The 27,391-nt window shown below is 37.4% G+C and overlaps 1 protein-coding gene and 1 long non-coding RNA gene across 3 annotated transcripts in view; one reads left to right on the forward strand and one right to left on the reverse strand.

Moving 5' to 3' along the window:
* LOC134200939 (uncharacterized) lies at window positions 1-27,195 on the forward strand. The gene is made up of 4 exons (XR_009976066.1): window positions 1-328; window positions 5,273-6,959; window positions 13,896-14,093; window positions 26,557-27,195. It is a non-coding gene; the product is annotated as an uncharacterized LOC134200939 (long non-coding RNA).
* The window catches only part of LOC101742338 (uncharacterized), a 156,310-nt gene that overhangs the window by 42,440 nt on the left and 86,479 nt on the right, over window positions 1-27,391 (reverse strand). For both annotated transcript variants that reach the window (XM_004924742.3, XM_062674853.1), the window contains exons 2-3: window positions 19,106-19,313; window positions 15,617-15,753 (exon numbers count right to left, since the gene is read on the reverse strand). In XM_004924742.3, coding sequence (XP_004924799.1) covers window positions 15,617-15,753; window positions 19,106-19,175 — 207 coding nt within the window. In that variant the 5' untranslated portion in view covers window positions 19,176-19,313. The remainder of the gene's footprint in view (window positions 1-15,616; window positions 15,754-19,105; window positions 19,314-27,391) is intronic.

A 27,391-nucleotide genomic window follows, 5' to 3' on the forward strand; every position in this document is an offset into this window, starting at 1 on the left:
GACGGCTCACTTAGGGCTCGCGATTGTTTCCTCACTGCCCCAAATAATAAGTCATTAAATTTAAAGCTCGGATATTGCGCTTGTCATCTTAAGGTCATTTTTATTACGATCGTCCGAAGAAGCAATAAAAATACAATATACATCGAGACGATTGTCGCTTATCGTTCGCTACGAAGCAAAGAACGGATTCTTTTATTTGGACTTAAGTGATCTGTGTTAATTTGGATCGGTATCGTGCCATGAGACATTTCGTGTGATAATTGATCTGAGGACAGTAGCTCATACATGAAAACAGTCTGTTGGGTAAAGATTAGAAGATATTATCAAGGTAACAACTTCTATAACATCTCCGCAATTCGTTAGTAATATGATATTCTATTCATGAAAATTTGCTTTACCTAACAATAGTATCACGCGTATCTCTGGTCACTGCGTAATATAGACCTGTCTCTTCTAGTTCCAGTATTTATTTTATGCGTTCATTTAATGTCTTTATGTAAATTTTCTGTTCCGATATACATATTTTTGTAAAAGAGGCAGCCATGTAATTCTTCTCAGTTAATACTCATAATAAATTGGCAGTAAAATTATGGTTCGTTGAAATCTCCTGCTACTGCTATCTAGTGGAATAATAAACTAAAATAGTTCCTGAATTAAGTGCTGGTTGTCTTATATTCCTACTTATTACGATTTTACTAGTGGTAGGACGTCTTCTGAGTCCGCATAGTAACACCGCACTGCTTATTTCTGCCGTGAAGCAGTAATGCGTTTCGGTTTGAAAGGTGGGGCAGCCGTTGTAACTATACTGAGATCTTAGAACTCATATCTCAAGGCGGCATTTACGTTGTAGATGTGTATGGGCTCCGGTAACCACTTAACATCAGGTGGGTTTTGAGGTTGTCCACCCATCAAAGCAAAAAAAAGACAGACGTGATCATAATGAAATTTAGATAGGAAGGGGTGGTATTTAGTCAAAGAATCTCTCCGGGTTCTTGCGATTATATAATACCAGTGTGGCGGTAGCCATCATAGAACACGAGATGTTTGGCAAATTCCTGAATCCCCCTTACAACATTTTCAAGATAAGCTTGATACAAGTTCCGAACATTCAGACCGTCGGTCTACCGAGCAATATCATCCGCTCGGTAGAAGATCTTCCCCCCGTCGCGTCGTCACACCCTCCACACCAATTAAGGTAATTGACGTATCTAACCCAAAAAATATAATAAAGCTATCAAACTGACATACAAGGGCTCTTATGTCATGCTGTTATACTTTATCTATATATTAATACGTGAAGCAAAAACTTTGTATCCCTTTTTACGAAAATTGTGCGAACGGAGGAGTATGAAATTTTCCATACTTATAGAGAATATAGAGAAGAAGTGCACAATGCTAATATTTTTTAAAAATAAATGCATAAAAGATACATTAAATCAATGAAGAAAACATTACACACACTACATACCATGTATTTGACGCACACACGCATGCATACTATTTAGTGTCAAACTTTTGTTCTTGACGTTTGTTGTCAAATTGAGAATAGATTAAATATTGTTTGTCTTTGTTAATATTTTTTATAGTGTAGCCTTGGCGGAATTTGTGATTATAGAAGTATAAAAAACAATCATAATAGTGTACAAACTTGCAATTCTAATTAATTATAGTCGAATTTCGACTACTGTGGGACCTCTAGTATCAATAAATTGTAAAATGCTGGTAATCATTATTATTTTAACTATTCGTTCTTGTTTAAAACACGTTAAATGAAAATCGAAATCAAGCTGACCTTTCAAAACACTACTTACGAATGTTGAAACAACTGCAGACAAGGAGAGTACGGTAGTTGTATCCAATATCGCTTCGAAAACAAGTATAAATGTGTGCCTTGCAAACATCTGTTTTATCAAGTAATGACGGCTTTGTTTTGGTGCTATTAAAATTTGTCTCCTCCTATTGCGAGGGAGGAATATAAGTTCAACAGAAAGAACTTATTTGCGTATAGTTGCATACTGTTTTTTATTTATTTTTCATGCCTAAATGAGTGGACGAGCTCACAGCCCACCTGGTGTTAAGTGGTTACTGGAACCCATAGACATCTACGACATAAATGCACCACCCACCTTGAGATATAAGTTCTAAGGTCTCAAGTATAGTTACAACGGCTGCCCCGCCCTTCAAACCAAAACGCATTACTGCTTTACGGCAGAAATAGGCAGGGTGGTGGTACCCACCCGCGCGGACTCACAAGAGGTTCTACCACCAGTAATTACGCAAATTATAATTTTGCGGTTTTGATTTTTATTATACCATGTTACTCCTTCATATTGGAAGTCAATCGTGAATATTGATGAGTACGTATTTCATTAGAAAAATTGGTACCCGCCTGCGGGATTCGAACACCGGTGTATCGCTCAATACGAATGCACCGGACGTCTTATCCTTTAGGCCACGACGACTTCAACGTTCAAACGTTTGCCAACGTTTGTTTTCTTTTGTTAACTTTGCATATTATTCATGAGCGATTCTTCCATACGGCCAGGTTTAAGTGTTAACGGTAAGCAATGTCACGGCTCTTATTTCCCATTGGATAGGGTGATGAATAAAAAAAACACAAGGCAGAAATGTCAATATTGGCTAATCTTTTTGCTGATGCGCGAACATCTTTGAATGGAGGCGACCAGTAATTTTAATAATATATTTATGGCTAATTGTCTTTTTTCTTTTTCTTGCCTTTATCCGTTATGTGGGATGTGGAATACGTTCTCTTTCCATTCAAGCCTATCATAGTTATCCTGCCCGTACACCCTGCACTTAGGGTGAAAGTCTCTCGCATATCCCCTTTAGCACAATCCCTTAGTCTTTTAGGTTTTTTAAGGTTATTATGACACATGTAATGGAGAATAAATGTTAATGAAATGTAATTCTTTAAGTTTATTCAATGGTTATGCTAAAATAATGTTTTTCAATGAATATAATAAAAGTAACAATTAATATATTTATTAAAGCGGCGTAGTATCTGTTGTACTGACAGTCAATATGTATAATCATATCAATATTTGCATCCAAATGGGGAACATGATCCGTTATTTGCACAACTGTTCGGAGGCGTTGTTCCAAAAAAAATCTCAACCTACATTTTTAAAGCAAGCATTCCATTTGGGACACGCTATGCATTTATGTACGAGAAAAGTGTTAAACTCTTTACCGTAAAAACTACAATTAGAGTTATTGTTTTCTTCATTGGGAAAAATCGTTGAATTTAAACTAAATTGTAAATGTATTTTGTTTCAGTTCAACAGGTCACTCGTCATGACGCAAACATTCTGTGTGACATTAATTATATTCGTATACTTAGATGAGGAATTTTATTTTATTCATGGCATTCCATTATTATGACTTAAGGCGTTATGATAAGCCGTCATTAAATTACAAATAAAGAAATATATTCGTATATGAAGAGACATCATTTGTTGAGAGAGTGTTAACTATGAATGTGGAAGGATTTAGAGGAAGAGGTAGGCCTAAGAAGAAATGGATGGATTCTGTGAAAGACGATATGGGTAGGAGGGGAGTGAGCGAAGAAATGGTATATGATAGAAGAGTATGGAAGGAGAAAACATGTTGCGCCGACCCCAGGTGACTGGGAGAAGGGCAGGATAATGATGATGATGAAGAGACATCATTTTAACAAGACTAAAACTAGCATACAATATCCACGCTGGCGAACAAGCAAGAAATACGTTTTAATAAATAAAACAGTTAAATGTCAAGCTTTTTGACACGAACGATGACCTCGAATAGGCAGTTGGAAAAGTAACGACTTTGCTAATAGATGTTATGCAAGCAGAGCCCTATGATGTCACCACCGAGTATCGAATTGAACTCAATAAAAACGTGACACGTTTAAAGGCAAGTGCGAGTTATGGCTCGATGATGGCTCAAATAGCTGACAATGATCTGGGTCGGGAGGTTCGACTTTAATGTATGCGAAATTAACTGGTTTAAATTAAGGGTCCAAATTCTTTTCTTGCAACATCACAGCCGTGTTTAAATGTTTTAATATGAGTCGAAGAATGATCCACAACAGATAATAATGTATTTTAAAGGTTGGACGAAAAATCTTTGACTGATAAATGATAATAAAAATATTTTAATTTCATATTCCGACCATGGTTTATGTCGTCATTGTGAAATTTTTCTAAAGGCGGAAAATATTAGCCACGTGAATTACTAAGATCACTATCATTTTACATTAATTTACAAATTTAGGTTTCAATATTCTGTATATAGTATTTTACCAAACAAAATCGGTAACTAAGAATAATGTGAAAAAACACGGGTCTATATGCGAAATAGTTTGAACATTTCAATATAATTTTTATTGCTAGCTCATGATTATTAAACAGCTATAAAACTATTAGCAAGATCGCCCCAAAAACGAAATGTCGCAGTTGTAAAATATATATGTACATAAATTTGAATGAATGAAATCGATTTATTTTCAGTTCGATTCTTTGTAATTAGGTCAAGAGTCCTTGACTATTTTGGATTACGCGAGTTCGTTATAATCTCTATTTACGGTGTCGGTTAATGAGCTTTATCGGCATCCAATAGCAAAATATAAAATAGACCCTGATAACATCATTCAAAATTTACTTGCCTAGATAAAACAAAATGTCTAACAGTCTACTTGTTTGTGGGCTGTGATGATGATTTGGATAAATGATGTGTATTCGAGGGTGACTTTAACAATAATTGTAACTTTTAGGTTTTTTTTATTGCTTAAATGAGAGTACGAGCTCTCGGCTCACTTGGCGTTAGGTGGTTACCGGACCGGTTGGCTATAGCTGTAGATATAATAAATGAAACTTGAAACTATTGATCATAACATTGTCATTAACAAAAACGAATCATAGCAAGCTACTGGTTTGGTTGTTAACTAAGCAATCTTATTCTGTACTCTTCGTTCACTGTTTTACTGGTGGTAGGACGTCTTGTAAGTTCGCACGGGTAGGTACCACCACCTGCTTATTTCTGCCGTGAAGCAATCATGCGGTACGGTTTGAAGAGTGAGTCAGTCATTATAGTATAAAAATAAAACTTATAATTTCTTATCACACGGTGGGTGACGGCATTTACGTTGTAGATGTCTATAGGCTCCAGTAACCACTTAAAACCAGGTGGGCTGTGAGTTCATCCAGCGAACTAAGCAATAAAAATAAATAAATAAATAAAAATAACATTTAAGATACCTGTTTGATTACAGAAACATCGCTATCTGCGTCAAGGAAAACTATAGTTGCAGTGCATTTTGGAAATCTGGCGAAGGTGATACAAAAGGGTGGTCACGACCCTCAGCAGTGAGGAAAACGACGCAACAGAAGGAGCCTAGAAAGGGGAATATTATTTTTCCCTCTCGCCTATGTTTCATATCAGTTACTGATGATTTTCACTGGTGGTAGGACCTCTTGTGAGTCCGGGTAGGTACCACCACCCCACCTATTTCTGCCGTGAAGCAGTAATGCGTTTCGGCTTGAAGGGTGGGGTAGCCGTTGTAACTATACTGATACCTTAGAACTTATATCTCAAGGTGGGTGGCGCATTTACATTGTAGATGTCTATGGGCTCCAGTAACCACTTAACACCAGGTGGGCTGTGAGCTCCTCCACCCATCTAAGCAATAAAAAAAAAAAGATTAAATCATATTCGATTTTAAATTCAAAGCAGTCTCAGTTTGAAACCACAGCAAACAAGTGACTGAACAATATTATTGCGGTTATTTCGTATGTGAGTCTGACTAACGAATTGCACAACGGGTTGCAATGTTTAATTTTATGCATTTCAATCAGATTCGCGAAGGTTGCCCGTGAGTAATTCATGAGAAAATACTAAGTGACGACTCCTTGTGGTTATCCGTGATTTCAATGTAAATATAGAACTCGGTCTCAACGCAGTATTTCCATTTCATTGACGTGTTTAACAAGCTATAAATATGTCATGAGGGGAATATGTAACTATGCATGATGTAAAATCTCCGCCAGTAATATGACCTAATCCGAGATTGTGTTTTAAATGAACCTATGCATTTTACTGTGAAACAATGCGGTAATGTGCTTAAGATATTTTTATAGTAATAATTTATTTCCTTACAAACTGACTGGTCTAGGAGGAATGTGGAGATGGAGACAGCGATAAGGAATGGTATGTGCCGTCATGAATGTGAGTGGGAATAAAATTGACGGAAAGATAATGTTGTTTGAATTAAACTTTCATTTGCTGTTGATATCTAGTAAGGATAACGACTTAACGTTAGTGGTACCTAGACTGAAATGGTAAAAGAGTAAAGCTCATAGACCAGATAGTTAGAAGAACTTGAGACATGAGGTCGATCTTTCTTTATTCGTTTCATTCTCTCGGTAGGCAGCGGCTCGGCTCTGCTCCTGGCATTGCTGAAGTCCATGGGCGACGATAACCACTCACCATCAGGTGGGCCGTATGCTCGCCTGCCTCAAAGGGTAATAAAAAAAATTTTTTTTTTTTAATTCTGTACATCCATATCTTTTTATATCCAAAACACCGTATTACTATCAATATATTACAGCTATACCCTACTCTGACTAAATAGATACTAAATATAACGTTAATTAATACACGATTGAGCTTCAGTATTAACGATATACAAAATGTATTTGTAAAAATCAATGGAGATAAGAATACCGTGGTGAATATTCGTCCCAGTTTCCATTGACATAATAACTAATGATGCAACCGTACCTGCCCGCGTCAACGGTCCGCAGTCGACATCACTACGCGCCGATAAAACTTTACGAGTCTTCCTGTTGTTTCAGTAACCGGATCACGGATCGGTCCGGGACCGACTAATTGGGACATCTGGTTTATATTTGGCAAATTTATTATGGATGTGAAACGTTGGGACATTCTTTGAGAGTGCGGTACGATTTGCCTTTTTTTATTGCTTAGATGGGTTCGACGAGCTCACAGCCCACCTGGTGTTGAGTGGTTACTGGAGCCCATAGACATCTACAACGTAAATGCGTCACCCACCTTGAGATATAAGTTCTAAGGTCTCAGTATAGTTACAACGGCTGCCCCACTCTTCAAACCGAAACGCATTACTGCTTCACGGCAGAAATAGGCCGGGTGGTGGTACCTACCCGTGTGGACTTACAGGCGGTCCTACCACCAGTAACATTGCCTTATCGTATAAGTAGTGCTTTGTGTGTGATTAATGAGAGAAGCAGTCTTTATTGTGATTTTAGGACCGATAGGAGTAAATAATACCATAGCCGTTATGAGACACGCCTGGTGTTAAACGGTAGACATTACTTAGCTCGGACATAGCTTTGCTATTAGATACAATTGTGAACAATCTTACGGCCTACCTTTAGGAGGTTTTCGGAGCTCATAGACATTAGAATGTGAATGTCGAAACTCATCTTGAAATGGGATAGTGATATCTAAACGTGGTTGCAATTCAATACATCCTACCAGAGTAATTTTTTTTTTGTTGCCTTTGTAGGCGGACGAGCATACGGCCCATCTGATGGTAAGTGGTCACCGTCGCTCATGGACGTCAGCAATGCCAGGGCAGAGCCAAGCCGCTGCCTACCATAAAGTACTCTCCGCAAGCCTCGTTTGAAGAAGGGCATGTCATAGCGCTCGGAAAACACCGTGGGGAGTTCATTCCAAAGCCGGATGGTACGTGGCAAAAAAGATCTTTGGAAAAGTAATTGAAAATGATTCACGGTCGAAGTGGTCAGAGCATGTCGACAGGTGCTTTGAGATTTAAATTCTTGTAAATCAAACAAGACTCGTTATTAATAAGCGCGTCGCAAATAAAATCCAAGAATACAATGCCGCGTTGTGTCTCCTACGATCCTTCATGAAAAATAAATCATTTTTGTGGATGCTAGAGTTTTTTTTTTTTCTGTTGTCTGTTTAATTTGTATTTTTAGTTTTGTGAACGACGTCTCTTTACTTTTATGTGATTTATGAATTGAGATATTCAGTTTTTTTTAGAGATTATTGCAGCAGAGATTTTGTTGTTTTTGTTTTTCTATAACTAACGTTTACTACTAAGGATATGTAAGTCTACACGGGTCGGTGTTCGCTGCCTTTTTTACCACAAAACAGACGCGCGTCACAGCTTCAATTGTAGTATAGCCCTTATTAGCCAATGAAAAAAATTAAAATAATTTGTATTTTTTTTTCTGAAAGCTGTTCGCTTCATCTAGCATTCTATAGTATATTTTTTATACATTAAAATATTCGAGACTTATGAATATTGTTGACGAATCTGTGCCAACCTTAATCGAGGTGAAGCACACGATCGTCTTTGGTGGTCTCGTTTATTTGCATCAGTTCTGTAAAAATTGAATGACTCATGAGAAGATGATAATGTAAGACAGAAAATTCTTCGAATAATGATATCATTTGTGTCGTAACATTTAAATCTACTGTTCAAATGATTAATGTTTATTACTGAAATTATATTATAATGTATTTTTTTATTTATTAATTACTATCTGACCCGGCAGACTTCGTAGTGCTTCAATCGATAAATAAAAGACCTAAACTTTTGTATTAAATAAACTTAAAACAAACAAAAGGAATCCGTCCGACGGGGGACACATCAAAGGGAAATCAAAATTGTTAATTCCGACCATTTTCATATTTATCTACCCTTTAAACCTTCTCTGGACTTCCACAAATTATTCAAGAGCAAAATTAGCCAAATCGGTCCAGCCGTTCTCGAGCTTTAGTGAGACTAACGAACAGCAATTCTTTTTTATATATATATAGATATGGGTGGACGAGCTCACAACCCACCTGGTGTTAAGTGGTTACTGGAGTCCATAGACATTTACAACGTAAATGCGCCACCCACCTTGAGATATAAGCTCTAAGGTCTCAGGTATAGTTACAACGGCTGCCCCACCCTTCAAACCGAAACGCATTACTGCTTCACGGCAGAAATAGGCAGGGCGGTGGTACCTACCCGTACGGACTCACAACTGGAAAACTTTATGTCATCCATTCACATTATGTTTTAGAGATTTTTGTATTTATTGTGTAGTACATGTATGTACATACCTTACAATTCTCTTAGTACATAATAATATATAGAGTAGGTATTGACTTAAATGAGATGTAATTATTGTCGTCCTCAAAATAATCGATGCTATTTTTTAAATTAATGTAAACGTTTAAGTATTTATTTCTTCTTCTCAGTCGTTCACTCCTGGCGGAGTGGTCGTGGTTACGTAAGTCTTAATATTTGGTTGGGGCTTTTGAGAGACTTCTCCATCTTTCTCTATATGTGGCGGTACGTGTACACTAAGTAAGGGAACACTTCGTAGATAACTTAACCAAGTCTGTCCACCTTGTGGATGATCGGCCGCGAGAGCGTTGACCGTCTACTCTTCCTTGAACCACTAAACGTTCCAATGAGCTTTCATTACGAATGATATGTCCAAACATATTAAGGATTCGCAATTTCAAGTATTTATAACACGCATAAAAAGTCAACGATATAAATATTATCATCCCTATCTTGTGTCTTTGAGAATCAAGTACCTTTTTACTCGCCATAATCGTGAAATTGCGCAGGTACATATGGACTCGTAAACAAAACAAATTGAGCTCAAGATTACAGCGTGAAATTGTTTTTCAAAATGGCCACAACTTCGTAAGAAAACACTAAAAGGAAAACAACAAAAGACATGATTTTGTTACGTATTGTTATAACAAACTGTTTATTTTTAACGTTTTTAGCGCAGTATAGATAGTATCGCTACACCGAGATCAACTTTTGAATTATTTCTGTAATGTTTATTTTGGACGAAGGATGGTTTTTTAGATTTAGGTCGATTTATGGCCGATAACACATTGAAATCTTTTAATCAAATGTGATTATCTATGCATGTTTCTTTATTCCGTTTTTCTAATTTTCGAATAAATATCACATGGAAACTTCTATTTACAAATAATATATATTATTTGCACACTTTTATTTTCGACGTTGCAGACCAAAAGTAGCTCCCGCAATGCAGGATGCATTTTTTGAAATCTCAAATTATTTTTATCTTTTCAGAACATTAAAGCAATGTACACATAATAAACAGTTTATAATGTTAGATAAAACTTATCTTAATATTACGCATAGTTTAGATAAACGGTATAATCATTTTGATTGTTTCCGACGAAGCAGCTCTCAAAATTTAAATTAGGTACAGATTTAATGTAGTGAACAGTTCGTAGCTTTTTAGGAATAATGCAATGTACTATTAGATATGATGTGAGCATCATCGAGTGGTCAGTTTAGTTACCTATGTAGTCCTTGGGAAGAGAATAAAGTAACTCTTAAAGCATTATTTATATTTATCGCTTTTAATAAAACGACACAAAATTTACGATATTTAAATATTTTAGCAACATATTTTTTATTATTTCATTTCAGTTTTTAAAACAACGTGACTGAATAATTCAATAATTGACTTGGTCTCTATTCGCTTCGTATATCGCGGCGCAACCTACCTATGTTGAATTAAGTATAAACTATTCGTAATCTGATAGCGTTTACTCCGCTAATTCCATTTGTAAATAGAAGTACATTCACTTATCTAACTGCAATCTCAAATGAACTCATTCGACATTTATTTTGCATCTATTGTTGACACAGTTTATAACATATGTCAGTCAATGCTTTCGTTGTTTTTGTGATAGAATTTTCAAGGTTATAAACATATATATATACGGTTAAATTTCGGTTCTAAGCACATGAATCTAAGATTAAATCGATCTCAGAAATAAATAAACAAAATAATTTTTTAAACATCTATGTTCGCAATTTCAACTTTCATTCCGTATGCAGAGAAACGTATTTTGTATAAAAGTATTGATGATAAGTAGAGGTTAGGTGTTGCAGTATTCAAATTAGCATTTCGACTTGTATCCATTTAGTCGTCAGTGGTTATCGGATAGACATCATATCCGCCATCCAGTTTGAGACATAAGACTTAATTTAAGCTTTATAGTATAATGTCCGCTTCACGGCAGATAGGTTTGTGATATTTACGATATCTCAATGGAATATGATTAAAATGAATGAATATTTAATTCGCGGCGTAGCCAACATTTTTGGGTGACGCCCACTGAGTTTCTCGCCAGATTTTCTCAGTGGGTCGCGATTCCGATCCGGTGGTAGATTCAGCGAAGTGCTTGTTAAGGCTGGTGCTAGCAAATTCGCTCAGGTTGAGTCCGTGAGCTCAGCTACCCGTCGGGGCGTAGCTGGAATAGCCTTTTAGACTACCAGCGAATAGGTACGGAAAAAAGACGATAATTAGACACATTTTATTGAGTTTTCAGAAAAGTAATACTTTAAGCCATCTGCAGGTTACATGCACTACATCCGTCTATACGAAATAGGAGCGGTTATTGTATGTATTTTGATTCCCAGAAGCGTGAAACGAGACTTGCTTTGCATCACATTACGAGTCTCGTACAGCACACGCTCTATTTTAATTCCATTCATTTGCAAAATAGGCTAGTTTTGCTCGAATTTGTTTCCAAATTTTAAATATCATTTGTAGGAAAACATGAATAAGATTTAAATCGCTCATCGGGTATATATGAGTCCGTCATGACTGTTAAAAAATGTTATTCATAATCGTTCGGTAGAGTTAAGCCGTATTTTTTAGGTCAGAACATTTCAGACCTTTCACATTATGATGGAGTGTGCGCGGAATGATGATTTGAGATAACAATTCTTTGCAAAATATACAGATTTTCGACAAGTTGGAGGTGTAAATTACGTATTAGCCTTTCCGGAATCCGAAATGGCTAAGTGACTTTATAAAATAGTGTTGGTGGGCCTTCAGAGACGATAACAATTTCCTTTATTTTTTTATATTATTAATTTGGTTACTCTCTTTTGTTACACAATGTAGTGAAAGAAAGAAAGAAAGAAAATCTTTATTCGCCAGAAATATAGTTTACAAGATATAGGACATTGCTTCATATATTTCGCCTGTTTAGGCATGCGAAAATTTAATTTATTTTTATATTAATTATAACACAAAATTTACTAAATCTATCTATTTTTACATTCTATCACTTCTTATTCTAATATTTTAGTATGTACACACTTATCATTTAAAAATTCTTGCACACTATAATAAGCCTTGTCTATTAGCCATAAATATAATTTTCTTTTAAATTGAGTTAGTGGAAGATCTCTTATGCTGTTTGGTATCTTATTAAATATTCTGATAGTCATAGGATAACAGTTTGTATGGTAGTAACGAGTATTTATACTTGGTAACATTAGTTTAGTAGGGTATCTTGTATTAAATTGACAGTACTCGCCACACGATTTATATAATTGTGGGTGCTTTTTAACAAACAAACAACATTCTTGTATATATATGGATGGTACAGTTAAAATATTATGTTTTTGGAAGAATGGTTTACAAGAAGTCAGAGGATGAATATTGCACATGGCACGAACACATTGCTTTTGTGCAATGAACACTCTATTTATGTGACTAGAATTTCCCCAGAGGGGTATACAGTATCTGATATTTGAGGCGACATATCCATGATAGGCCTGTAATGCAGGCCTGTGGTATATTCACTAGGTGAATAATCTCCTTAAATAAAGATAAAAAAAAAAACATTTCAGACCCGGCTTCCTCGAGCTAGTATTACTTGCCTACCATTCGTTTTCACTGATATCTTCACTGTATTTTTCTACTTACCTTCGTCTTCTCAGTGGTAAACAGGCTTGTCTTTTTCTCTTTTTATCGTATCTTTCTTCAGATACGCGTCTAAGATATAAGTTGTTTTTAAGGTGTAATAGTGTTATTAATATTTAATAACGTCATCATGGTAACAGGTTGTAGTACCTAGTAAGTAACATCAAACATAAAATGCATCACAAACATAGATATTAATGTTGTTTGTTAACAGTTTACTAATATTAAAGTTGATAATGCAACATTGTTACAATTGTTTAGTATAAACTATCGCGTGTCTAATCTTGTTCATCATTTTCATATTAGACTTCTACGAACAGCTCTTCAATAAATATAGCGAATTCATATATTGTTATTTATTGCGTACTAGCTGACCCGGTAGACTTCGTAGTGCCTCAATCGATAAATAAAAGACAAAAGGAATCCGTCCGATGGGGACATATCAAAGGACAAACAAAATTGTTATTTTTATTTAATTCCGAGTATTTTCATATATAAATACCTGTTACTCTGGACTTCCATAAATAATTTAAGACCAAAATTAGCCTAATCGGTCCAGCCGTACCATCCGGCTATGGAATGAGCTCCCCTCCACGGTGTTTCCCGAGCGCTATGACATGTCCTTCTTCAAACGAGGCTTATGGAGAGTATTAAGCGGTAGGCAGCGGCTTGGCTCTGCCCCTGGCATTGCTGAAGTCCATGGGCGACGGTAACCACTCACCATCAGGTGGGCCGTATGCCCGTCTGCCTACAAAGGCAATAAAAAAAAAAAGGCGTTTTAGGGATACTAACGAACAGCAATTCATTTTTATATATATTATAGATATGGATAGATATAGATTAGCAGCCCGCACGGATAGGAACCACCATTTTGTATATTTTTGCCGCGAAGCAGTAATAATTATTTTTCGGTGTGAAGGTTGGCATAGATATAATACAATTGAAACGTTGGCTCCACGTTCCAAAGCATCGGGATTTACATTGTGATGCTTATGAGATCCTGTCACTATTGAACGACTCGAGCACTCACCTCGGTAATATTTTTCTTGTATGAAATTGTCTTTTATCTGATTTCGAATTTTAGATTATCTCTATATTATGTAAAATTTACAGGTAGATGGCAAACATTCCAGAGGACGCAGCCCCACGAGATGGTCGGACCAAATACGATCTTCTCTAAACATCAACTTCAACAATGCCCTTCATGAAGCTAAGGATCGCAGCAGATGGAGGGAAATCGTACGGGAGAAACTGATGCAGCGGGGGAGTCACGACCCTCAGTAATGAGGAAAACGACGCGAGGAGGAGGATGTAATTTTTTTTTTTTTTTAAATTGGAGGTTAAACTTTTGCAATAATAACGGCATAGGTAATATTGATAGTAATGGTAAGCGGTGGCTAGGCTCCGCCCCTGGCAATGGTTATTTCTATGAGCTTCTGTAACCACTTGCTATCAGGTGGACGGTACGCTCGTCTGCCTACAAGGGCAATAAAAATATCTTAGGATAGTTCCTTCATGTTACGTTTTCAAAACGTTTGCACAGATTTAGAACTGTAGAACTTTGGATCGAATTGACATGAATGTTCAGGCGCCTGAATATATTCTGTGGCTTTTTTTTTACCGCGCAAACTTTATCCCAATTTTCTATTATTTTATTTCCAACTTCGCTGTAATTCCCGAAAATGACAATCTACCAATAATAGTGAAATGATAGTACTCTAAATTCATATTATCGAAGGTTGAATTTGCGAACACGCTAAATATGCGACCAATTGTACACGGCTCAGAATGTTAAGGACACACCACTTTAGTTTTAGTGCAAGCAATAAATTCGAATAAAGGCGCTGACAGGTGGCCCCGGCGCCCGACGAATTAATATAATTGTAGACCAGGCCTCAAATTAATTGCTTTATAGCGCTTTTTATACTTTTATAGTCAATGAATGACATTTTCCGCTAAACGTAATTGGATGAATGAAGATTTGAAGAATGAAAATTGTTTAATGAGCTAGTCGATCAGCTGGTTTGTGCAACAAACTAGTGTATAGGCCTAGCAGCTTACGCGGCCATTTTTAGAATTCTCTAGAAGGTAGAAGAACGCTATCGGGCACTATATCAAAATGGTGAAAGGCGTTAGTTAATTTTACAAGATGAAAAATTAATTGTCCAATTTCACTAAATGAGAACTATTAACTGTAAATGGAATAAACAAAAGGAAATAGAATTGTAACTAAATGGATCTCATTTTAAAAGTAATTTGATTTACATTAATCGAGCGATGAGAATACTTCTTCAGTAAAAGTATCAGGCTAACGGTTAATGTGTGATACGATTTTTTGTAGGTATGATAGACTATTAGAAGTATTAAATGAGAATTTTAATGAAAAAGATGGTCTACTTGGGTAGACCAATGTTTGATTTATTAAAGAAGCGAGTTAAGACCTTACTTTGCGTTAGGTCTTAGCCAAAGTACTAAATTGAAACGTGATTGTCCATTTGGAGACATTAATCTAAAAAAAGTAAGATAGAAACGACAATAGATTCAGAACAAGACCTAAATAAAATACATTTTTATCGATCAATAACAACTAACTACTTGTTTCGTTTACTATCCGAGACTAATGTGAGATCATTACTGTTAAATATCTAATAAGCAATGTCTAATAGTATCTATGTTTTTGTTTGCATCATTTTCCGTTTCCTGTATAATCTACAGACTCTGTCAATTCAAGAAAAAAGTAATGTTCACTCTGCTAAATGTGTATTAATAAAAAGGAATCCAGTAACATCCAAAATACAGCAACCTCCTGTGACAAACAAATTATCAAAAATTACCTTGCAGGCGAAGAGCGCTTTCTGCCACGTGGCTTCAGTATCACTGAAGAAATAGCAGCTGTGTCCGAGCCGGATAAAAGAAGGCGGACACACGTACGACATCTTTGTGCTATTTCTCTGCGCCTCCACGCCTCGGCCTGTTCAACCAAACAAATGTTTATTTAGCAAGCACACTCTTGAAATATCGAGGTTGTGAGACGTATTTTTATTTTTACTGATGGTTGGACCTTTTTTTTTTATTGCTTAGATGGATGGCTGGATGGTGGGCTGTGCTAAGCAATCAAAAAAGAAAAGAAAAGAAGTATACATTTAAGATCCGTGACAACGAATATTGGAAGACCAATTACCTAATTTATACATTGGCATTGATAAGTAGACAACACCTGATGGACCCAGTAGTAAAATGATATCGAAAGCACAAGGCATTGAAAGACCAATTGTCACATTTGCCAGACTGCAATTAATTCAGCTATATTATAATGATTTTATATCTGAAGGCTTTAATTTGTTTGGGTCATAAATGACCGTGTTTGGGTACAGTTTCAAACACCAATTAAAATGGATTCCTCACCTTAATGCTTACATATTTTTATAATGTTTAACTCCCTCCTCGCAACGTTACTATATATCTGCCTGCCAATTTCTATCAAAAACGCATTCCACATATTCTTGATTATAATGGAGATTTGGAGTTTAGTTTAAAATTTAAGTTTATTAGGAATTTAAGTTGAAGTTGTTCGCTTCGCACCGGCGCGGCGGGATTATCATCAAGAACAGTAAACTAAAGCAAGCATCAAGGTCGCAAACTTCGAACGTCGAACACGATTCGCCACTTAAGTCACCACATTTGACAACGACTAAAGTAATTCGGTTGAAAAATCGCCTATTGTATTCTTATCGCGACGATCAGAGTCCGGCAGCCGATCCGATTATTAGCCAAAAACACGAGTGGGTGGATGTTTATTAGTGTGTCGCGAAATCTGGGCTCTTAATAGATGACGTGATATTGTGTATGTTGCAATATAGTTGACAGTTTCTTTCAAGGAATTCTGTCCTCTCGTGGGTTCATACCACTAGTCCTTTTTTTTATGATTGAAGGATTACTGGTGGCCCGGAGGCCTTTCCAGTTTCACCAGGACAGGTGGGCGAGCAAAGGCTCAGCCAGGAGGGGTGGGATTTGCTAACAGCTACCCGAGCGCCTCCGAAGGAGACCTAACAGCTCAAGAGTAGCTGCGTCGCGAATGAATCTACTACCGGATCGGAATCGCGACCCGCTGAGAAGATCCGGCGAGAAACTCAGCGAGCCTTTTCATGGCTTAGGATACTAGGTTAGGATACTACTACTAGGATAGGACCACTAGTCCTACCAGCGTCTCGTTACCAGCGCCGAGGTTACTGGACTTGAATGGGAGAAAATGGCACAGTATCTCCTAAATGTATATCTATCGTCTAACATTTCGCTACCTTGATGCTACACGAGGCAGGATATCGTCGCAGTCAAACCAAAATCTGCTATGTGCAAAAACTTTATTTTTAATTAACGAGTAAAAACATTTATGTATAAAATTTTATATGAAGGTGAATTTTAAAGAACTATATCAAATGATAGCTATAGATAAATATTAAAGCTATAGACAAATAACAGTTTTTTTTTTATACAGTAGATAGGGCTGTGAACTATACGAAAAGGTCAAAAAGTTAAAATCTCAAAAGTGCACATAGCAGATTTTGGTTTGACAACGACAATATTCTAGTTGTCATCTTTTTGATTGTACCATGATCCTAATTTCTAAAAAAATATCCTAATATTTATTTACAGTTTTTGATCTAAGAGTTATGGTCTCTAAATCTATATTAGTTTGATTTTTCTAAAAGTTGACCGATTTTGTGTCTCCGTTGTCGAGTCACATGTTACAGTCTAGACGTAATCGTTCTGTTTGAACATAATTTAGAATATTCATTTTATCTCATCGGACCGTAAACATGTCTTCGTTCAAGGCTAAATGCCAATAACCGGACTGTCTGACATTTTTAAAAATCTAGACGTTAATAGAGACACAATCGTTTTAAATAGGCGCTTATAACTTATTTCTTTAACAAAAGCTCGTGAATATTTGCGAGACATTAAAATTTGTTTCATAATGGAGTTGTTTATTAGCTTTTTATATTGGTGGCTTGACGGGTTCACAGCTGACGTGGTGATGACTGATTACCGGGGCCCGTGAACATCATGGACGTGTGCGCTAACCTTCATGAGTCACGAGGTCAATTTTAAATCGTATTGTTTTGTGTAACGGTTGTCCCTTTATTTTGCAGTAATAATGCACAATACACACTTTATTGGATGCAACTGGTAGATGAAATAACTAGGAAATAGGTTCCGTTTTCGAATACTTTAGAGATTTCGTGGTCACGGATGGCGACAAATTAGACATTTCAATGTTGTACTAGCTACCGGCGATTTTTCTTTAATAAACATATAATTATATTGGGTATTCCAGAATAAATAAACAATAAAAGACATAATTTTTTTAAGTTTTCTGTTATGTGTATAATGAGAAAACAACATTTAAAGCCCTTAATTTAATAAAATTATTATATTTAACAAACTGAACTTTCTTTTTATTAAATGTCAAACTTCACTGAATGACATATAAGAAAAATCCTTTTTATAAAACTAAAGAGGTTTAGACTATGAAGATTTTTCTTTACAAACATTTTAGAGATCATTTTATTTTACACTAAAGGAACTAAATAATATAATATAATAATGCCTTGAGTACTCACAGTTAAATAGATAATAAAAAAACGCAAGATTAAACCGTAAAAGTACTTTTAATTGTGAAACGAAATATTTACTGACTCCAATAGCGCGGGGAAATTATCGATATTTAAATTTCAGCACATTAATAAATCAGCCGCTATGATTTTCGATGATGCCTTGAAAACAACTAACTAATTGGTCAAGCTCACGATATTTGTAACATCTGTGTTTGTCTAACCTCGAGTTATGAAGTTTTCATCTACACGGCCCTTAATGTTGAGATAATTTAAATAAACTAGAGGTCCCGCAGTAGTCGAAATTCGACTATAATTAATTGGAATTGTAAGTTTGTACACTATTATGATTGTATATTATATTTCTATAATCACAAATTTCGCCAAGGCTACACTATAAAAAAATATTAATAAAGACAAACAATATTTAATCTATTCTCAATCTGACCACAGACGTCAAGAACAAAAGTTTGACAATAAATAGAATGCATGCGTGTGTGCGTCAAATACATGGTATGTAGTGCGTGTAATGTTTTTTTTATTGATTTAATGTATCTCTTATGCATTATTTAAAAAAAATATTAGCATTGTGCACTTCTTCTCTATATTATCTATAAGTGTAGAAAATTTCATACTCCTCCGTCCGCGCAATTTTCGTAAAAAGGGATACAAAGTTTTTGCTTCACGTATTAATATATAGATAATACTCACATTGAGACCAGAAGACAATCAGTAAGATGGCGGCTGTTGCAGCCAATCGTCTTCTCTCGGAATCTGCCATATTTCAACGTTCACTTGACCCTACAAACTGACACCGACACTCAGCTGTTCGCACTCACAATTCATATTTTCACTCTATAACACTAATTCAGTAATCAAGACATTTTGTGTTGTAACTGAATGAACTCGACTGGAAAACCTGAAACAAAGAAAGAACGTGGGTTAGTGATTTAAAAAATTGCAAAAGAGAATAACACTTTTTCACCTTCAAACTTATATAAGAAAACTAGCTGACCCGGCAGACTTCGTAGTGTCTCAATCGATAAATAAAAGACCTAAACTTTTGTGTAAAATAAACTTAAAACAAACAAAGGGAATCCGTCCGATGGGGGGGGGGGGGGGACACATCAAAGGAAAAACAAAATTATCATTTTTATCTAACTACGAGCATTTTAATATTTATCTCCTTTAATATTTACCTTCTCTGGACTTCTACAAATAATTCAAGACTAAAATTAGCCAAATCGGTCCAGCCGTTCTCGAGTTTTAGTGAGACTAACGAACAGCAATTCATTTTTATATATATAGATATATAGATTTTTTAATTTTTATTGCTTAGGTGGGTGGACGAGCTCACAGCCCACCTGGTGTTAAGTGGTTACTGGAGCCCATAGACATCTACAACGTCAAATACGCCACCCACCTTGAGATATAAGTTCTAAGGGTTTCAGTATAGTTACAACGGCTGCCCCACCCTTCAAACCGAAACGCATTACTGCTTTACGGCAGAAACAGGCAGGGTGGTGGTACCTACCCGCGCGGACTCACAAGAGGTCCTACCACCAGATTACCGCTTGTCTGTATTAATATACGATTTGAAGGATATGTTTACTAATTAGTGATAAATATTAATGTGGATATCAGTGTCTTTCCCATTCCTTACACAAAGCAATCACACGTTCAATCAGTGGTAAAATCTTAAGTCACCCAATGAGTGGTGCACTTCGTGTGATTTAAGGCCAAGTGAGTCTTTCAGTTAGTTCACCATAATTATTTCAATCATATTCTGTTTAATAGTTCATAAATCGTTAACTTGATTACTATTGAAACTATTTCCTTCATTAATCTAAATTCTGCACGGGGTGATCTGCAATGGTCTAAATTATGGTTGCACTAAAACGATTTAACGATCTGGATCTAGATTAATCTTCATTACTAGACTTTCTGACCTAAATTCTGGTCTGAGTGCATTTTCATTATGTCTGTTTGCTTGTGGTTGCGTGGACGTTTGAATGTTTTGTAAATTTCACTTGAACTTTTATACTGAAACTAGTTTAATTTTAAAGCTTGTGCGATCTTTGTTCTATAGAAAAGTAGAACTAGAAATAATAAATCGATAAATCGACCACAGTTCATTTTTTACGTTAGATTATGATTAATGTCCGTCCGATGGTTGTTTTTTTTTATGATTGAAGCAATACTGGTGGCACGGAGGCCTTTCCATTTTCACCAGGACAGGTGGGCGAACAGCAAAGGCTCAGCCAGGAGGGGTGGGATTTGCTTACAGCTGTCCGAGCGCCCCCGAAGAAGACCTAACAACTCAAGAGCAGCTGCTTCGCCAATGAATCTACTACCGGATCGTAATTACGACCCGCTGAGAAGATCCGGCGAGAAACTCAGAGAACTGATACATGGGTTAGGTTGCACGTGGAACTCTTTGTTGAGTTCTAAGAGTACGGTTACCGGAGTCCCTAAGCCTGTTCCTAGTGTTAGAGCTGAAGGCGTCTAATGCAAGAGTTATTGGATCTGATGGATCCGTAAGGACGTGTCTAGGGCGACGACGGTGACTTGCTCCTGCGTGACCGATGGTTGTCTGGAAGAGATCGCTTTTAACGTTAAAATCTCCTGTTTTACTTTTCTATTTAATGGATTAGAATTTGTGTTTTTTTTTATATTGGTGTACAATAAAGCATACTATATTCTATTTCTCATTTGCTATTTAAAAAGGTGTCGTAAGATCGTGGGAGGCAGCCAGCCATGCGATAAAATTTCTAACATCTGATATTAAAATAAAAAATTAAACAAGGAACTTACATCGTTCCGGTATTAATTACTGAGCTAACAAGTGCATTTTAAGCCCTAATGATCCTTCTCTTCGTGTAATATAATACTGGAAACCACAGAGTAACTCATGCGTAGAGTTTCATGACATGACGGACGCTTCTAGATGATTCTTAAATGTTTTTGTGTTATTTTACTATGTGAATATTATTAATGCTGTTAAAAATAGAATTCTCTTGAGAATGTTGTGCTCGGGAGAGTGATTGTTACGTCTGCTTTATTTCATTTGTGTATCGGGTTTGATTTTATGAACACATGTAAGGAGGCATATTTGATTATGTTTCATTGAAATGTAATCGGAACATAACGTCGTTTAATTTCTTTTAATAAATTTTGTTGTTATTAACTTATAGAGCGATTTTTTTATTTTTTTATTTATTGCTTAGATGGGTGGACGAGCTCATAGCCCACTTGATGTTAAGTGGTTACTGGAGCCCATAGACATCCGCAACGTAAATGCGCCACCCACCTTGAGATATAAGTTCTAAGGTCTCAGTATAGTTACAACGGCTGCTTCACCCTTCAAACCAAAACGCATTACTGCTTCACGGCAGAAATAGGCAGAGTGGTGGTACCTACCCGTGCGGACTCATAAGATGTCCTACCATCAGTAAAAAGCGATTGCCTCAAATAGAAAAAATATTCTCACTGGATCTTCTAAGTGAGTCGCGATTCCGATCTGGTGGTAGAATCAGCGAAGAACTAACTGCTCTTGCTAGGGGAAGTGTTAGTCAAAGTCTCTCAAGTTGAGTCTCGTAGCTCACCTACAAACCGCGCCTGGTTGGATTAGCTCATTATTGTTATTATCAACTTGAATTAGGTAGGGAAAAAACAAAATTTAAAGTTGGTCAAATCGTGTCTAAAAATTAGTAATACTAAATATACAATTGAGACTTAACAATAAAGACTATATTTAACGGACTATCTCCCTTTTTAGTGTTTTAATTGAGTTGTAGTTTTAAATTTATCGATATTTCAGCAATGTCACAAAATCCGGTTACAAATACTTTTCATAATAAAGCCTTAATTGCATTGTAAAACTGTTGCTTCACTCTTCAAATGCACGGCTGTTTCTCGGCTGAAATAGGATGTTTCACAACATACCGATTGTGATGTAATGCCACCATCAATAATTTCACAAAACTAGAATATTTTTTTTCTAGTATACGTTTCTATGATATACAAGCATTTTTAGGATCGAAAGATTGTGTTTGACCCGGATGGCGTTATCGTCGTCTAAGTAGTTAGTGAAAAAAGGTCAAGTACACACGTATTCGTCTAAAACATTATCACCTACCAGAAGAGTCGTCGTGGCCTAAAAGATAAGACGTCCGGTGCATTCGTGTTGAAGCGATGCACCGGTGTTCGAATCCCGCAGGCGGGTACCAATTTTTCTAATGAAATACGTACTAAACAAATGTTCACGATTGACTTCCACGGTGAAGGAATAACATCGTGTAATAAAAGTGAAACCCGCAAAATTATAATTTTCCGTAATTACTGGTGGTAGGACCTGTTGTGAGTCCGCGCGGGTAGGTACCACCGCCCTGCCTATTTCTGCCGTGAGGCAGTAATGCGTTTCGGTTTGACGGGTGGGGCAACCGTTGTAACTATACTGAGACCTTACAACTTATATCTCAAGGTGGGTGGCGCATTTACGTTGTAGATGTCTATGGGCTCCAGTAACCACTTAACACCAGGTGGGCTGTGAGCTCGTCCAACCATCTAAGCAATAAAAAAAAAAAGATTTGTATGCTATAGCGTCATCGCAAAATTACACAAAAATACCCCGAGGGTCTTTGTTTAGGTCACTGACTGTATCATGTGTCTCTATATATAGTCGTTTGATTATAATTAACAGTAAGCGACGTTACAAAACTAAATACAGTCAAACCTGGATAAGCGAGAGTTCAAGGGAGCACAATCTCATTCTCGCTTATAGAGGTTTCTCACTAACCCGAGTTTCTCGCTAATGCTCCCTCTGAATTTCGATTCGCGATTTTCCGCATTCAAATGCATTCACTATTTTAAGTTTATGACTTTAATGACAGTACTTTAATTTTCTGTTTTTACATGATGCAGAACAGAACTTTCCCCCGGTTCCGACGGTATATCCAACCGCGTTATTAAACTTCTACCCGTCCAACTCATCGTGATGTTGGCATCTATTTTCAATGCCGCTATGGCGAACTGTATCTTTCCCGCGGTGTGGAAAGAAGCGGACGTTATCGGCATACATAAACCCGGTAAACCAAAAAATCATCCGACGAGCTACCGCCCGATTAGCCTCCTCATGTCTCTAGGCAAACTGTATGAGCGTCTGCTCTACAAACGCCTCAGAGACTTCGTCTCATTCAAGGGCATTCTTATCGATGAACAATTCGGATTCCGTACAAATCACTCATGCGTTCAACAGGTGCACCGCCTCACGGAGCACATTCTTGTGGGGCTTAATCGACCAAAACCGTTATACACGGGAGCTCTCTTCTTCGACGTCGCAAAAGCGTTCGACAAAGTCTGGCACAATGGTTTGATTTTCAAACTATTCAACATGGGCGTGCCGGATAGTCTCGTGCTCATCATACGGGACTTCTTGTCGAACCGCTCTTTTCGATATCGAGTCGAGGGAACCCGCTCCTCCCCACGACCTCTCACAGCTGGAGTCCCGCAAGGCTCTGTCCTCTCACCCCTCCTATTTAGCTTATTCGTCAACGATATTCCCCGGTCGCCGCCGACCCATTTAGCTTTATTCGCCGACGACACGACTGTTTACTATTCTAGTAGAAATAAGTCCCTAATCGCGAAGAAGCTTCAGAGCGCAGCCCTAGCCCTAGGACAGTGGTTCCGAAAATGGCGCATAGACATCAACCCAGCGAAAAGTACTGCGGTGCTATTTCAGAGGGGAAGCTCCACACGGATTTCCTCCCGGATTAGGAGGAGGAATCTCACACCCCCGATTACTCTCTTTAGACAACCCATACCCTGGGCCAGGAAGGTCAAGTACCTGGGCGTTACCCTGGATGCATCGATGACATTCCGCCCGCATATAAAATCAGTCCGTGACCATGCCGCGTTTATTCTCGGTAGACTCTACCCCATGATCTGTAAGCGGAGTAAAATGTCCCTTCGGAACAAGGTGACACTTTACAAAACTTGCATAAGGCCCGTCATGACTTACGCGAGTGTGGTGTTCGCTCACGCGGCCCGCACACACATAGACACCCTCCAATCCCTACAATCCCGCTTTTGCAGGTTAGCTGTCGGGGCTCCGTGGTTCGTGAGGAACGTTGACCTACACGACGACCTGGGCCTCGAATCAATTCGGAAATACATGAAGTCAGCGTCGGAACGATACTTCCATAAGGCTATGCGTCATGATAATCGCCTTATCGTTGCCGCCGCTGACTACTCCCCGAATCCTGATCATGCAGGAGCCAGTCACCGTCGACGCCCTAGACACGTCCTTACGGATCCATCAGATCCAATAACCTTTGCATTAGATGCCTTCAGCTCTAATACTAGGGGCAGGCTTAGGGACTCCGGTAACCGTACTCGTCGAACTCGACAAAGAGGTCGACGTGCAACCTAACCCATGCATCAGCCCGCTGAGTTTCTCGCCGGATCTTCTCAGCGGGTCGCGATTCCGATCCGGTAGTAGATTCATTCGCGAAACAATTGCTCTTGAGTTGTTAGGTCTCCTTCGGAGGCGCTCGGGCAGTTGTTAGCAAATCCCACCCCTCTTGGCTGAGCCTTTGCTCGCCCACCTGTCCTGGTGAAACTGGAAAGGCCTTCGGGCCACCAGTAAACTTTCAATCATAAAAAAAAAAAAAAAAAAACAGAACTTTCCTTCGCAATTGATTAACGATAAACTGAGTAAGTCCGACAAACAGGACGGTACACAGGCACACGTGTCCATTCGAAAATAATGCAATAAATGAATACGATAAAATAACAACGTTATTTAGTTCCACGAAATAGAATAGGTTCAATATTCACGAGAAAACAATACAAAAACAATGATAGGAAGTTCCACGAAAGTTAAAAATGAGTCATAAAATAGCAGATGTTAAATTTGTAATTTGTTTTGTCATTTGTTCCTCCTAAATAATATAAATAAATACTTAAGCTCGGCTGTCGCTTATAGAGGTATAGGATAGGTAGCAGTCTCACTTACGGAGGTCCATGAGGAAAAACGACTCTCTCTTACAGAGGTTTCTGTTTCTCGCTAATAGAGGTTTTGGGAGCTTAAAATGACGGGTCCTTGCTATTACTCTCACTTATAGAGTTTTCTTACTTATCCAGTTCTCACTTACCCAGGTTTGACTGTATATAAATGGGCATAAAATCATTACGAATATTTCTAATCCATCACCAATTAAATAATCGTAATATATTTCAACTGCACTCAATTTGTGTTGGTCCATATGCATACATACACAGCGTAGTTTACAATGTTTGTTTATGATATATAAACCAGCTGCAATTATCGGTAGACTATTGAATGCTAAGTGAATATTTTGATTACAGGGATTTTAGTTTTCTGTGTGTACAACTCTTGATTTTAAGTCAACATTTGTGAAAATATTTCATTATTACGAAACATAGCACTGTTCCTTATAGGTATCGTCGAAAATGATTAATTAAGACGCGATGAAAGTAAAAATTAATTTTAAATCGAGTCTAAGATTGGCGACTTATTTCATTATAATATTTCGCTCCGTCTTAAAGAAACACGTTGGTCTTTCCCATGTGAGTTGCAAATAACGTCTAAAGGATTCACCAGAGGACAAGCAGTTGAATTCTTTGAGTGTCATACAAGCATACGATCGCCAACTGGACTTTGGTGGCAGGGCGTGACGTGAATGTATGAAGCACGGATAGTTACCACCGCCCCGCCTATTTCTGCCACGAAGCAGTAATGCGTTTCGGTTTGAAGGGTGGGGCAGCCGTTGTAACTATACTGAGACCTTAGAACTCATATCTCAAGGTGGGTGGCGCATTTACGTTCACCACCAGGTGGGCTGTGAGCTCGTCCATACATTTAAGCAATAAAAAAATAAAAGAAGCACAGGTACGAAGAGTAATGACCGGTGAGCATCGCCATCTTGATTATTTCTGAGGGGGAGAAGTAACGCACTCCGGAATGAAGGGTAGAACCTCAAGCTACCTTTGATTTTTATTACGCGACGCTATTTAACCGCGCTAATCCTTTATGAGCACCCTTTTAGTATAAGTACTTTGTTAGCAAAATTCTCGAAAACGGTTCTTGGATCCGGTATTTAAAGTAAACAAACCGCAAACACTTTCGCTTTTGGTTACAGTTCTATGAAGTTGCAATACAAACGAGCGCTGTGTTCCGTCCATTATCGTGCATTATCTACAAAGGTATGTATGTACGTCTCAACAACAACCGCGGCTTCGGTGCAGTGTTCTCGAGTGGAGCTCTTGTGCGTAACCAGTAGGGTTGACACTACGAACACGAAGTTGTTTAATGTTATTTAACTCTCTATATATTTCTGAGCGAAATCGACTGCTCAGGATTTGTTACGTTTCAAATTTTTGTACTTTGGCCCGAAATACTAACAACAAATTTTCGAGAATTTTTTTATACAATTATAATAATAATAATAATAGCCTTTTTATTCCTAAACATAGGGTTACAAGAGGTCCCTAAGTTCGGTGTGCCTTTTGGCATAGGCCTCCTCAAATTCCTTCCAATGGGTCCTATCCCTTGCTACTCTCAGCCAGAATGGTCCCGCTGTCTGCTTCAAGTCATCTTCCCATCTCCTGATTTGACGACCCCTACTTCGTTTGCCGTCTCTTGGTTGCCAGAGGGTGACTTGCTTGCTTGTTTTTATACAATTACTGTATAACAATGATTTTTTAAATCATGATGCGGTGTCTAATTGTTACAATAAGTTTAGAGCACTGTTACTGTATGTCCACTCTCTCAAAATTAATATAGGCTAGTAATTTTATATATTAGTATTTTTTATTATTATTTAATATTTGCCTACTAATTTGATTATCTTCACGTTTAGAAGGTAGACGACGCTAAAATCGTTGAAATATAAAATATTATATAATACATCCATATTTTTCATTCTTTGTATTTTTACTTTTTTTGCTGTAAATTTCTTGTTTCTCCAAATCTAA

This window comes from Bombyx mori, chromosome 22 (assembly GCF_030269925.1).
Source record: "Bombyx mori chromosome 22, ASM3026992v2".
NCBI lineage: Eukaryota > Metazoa > Arthropoda > Insecta > Lepidoptera > Bombycidae > Bombyx > Bombyx mori.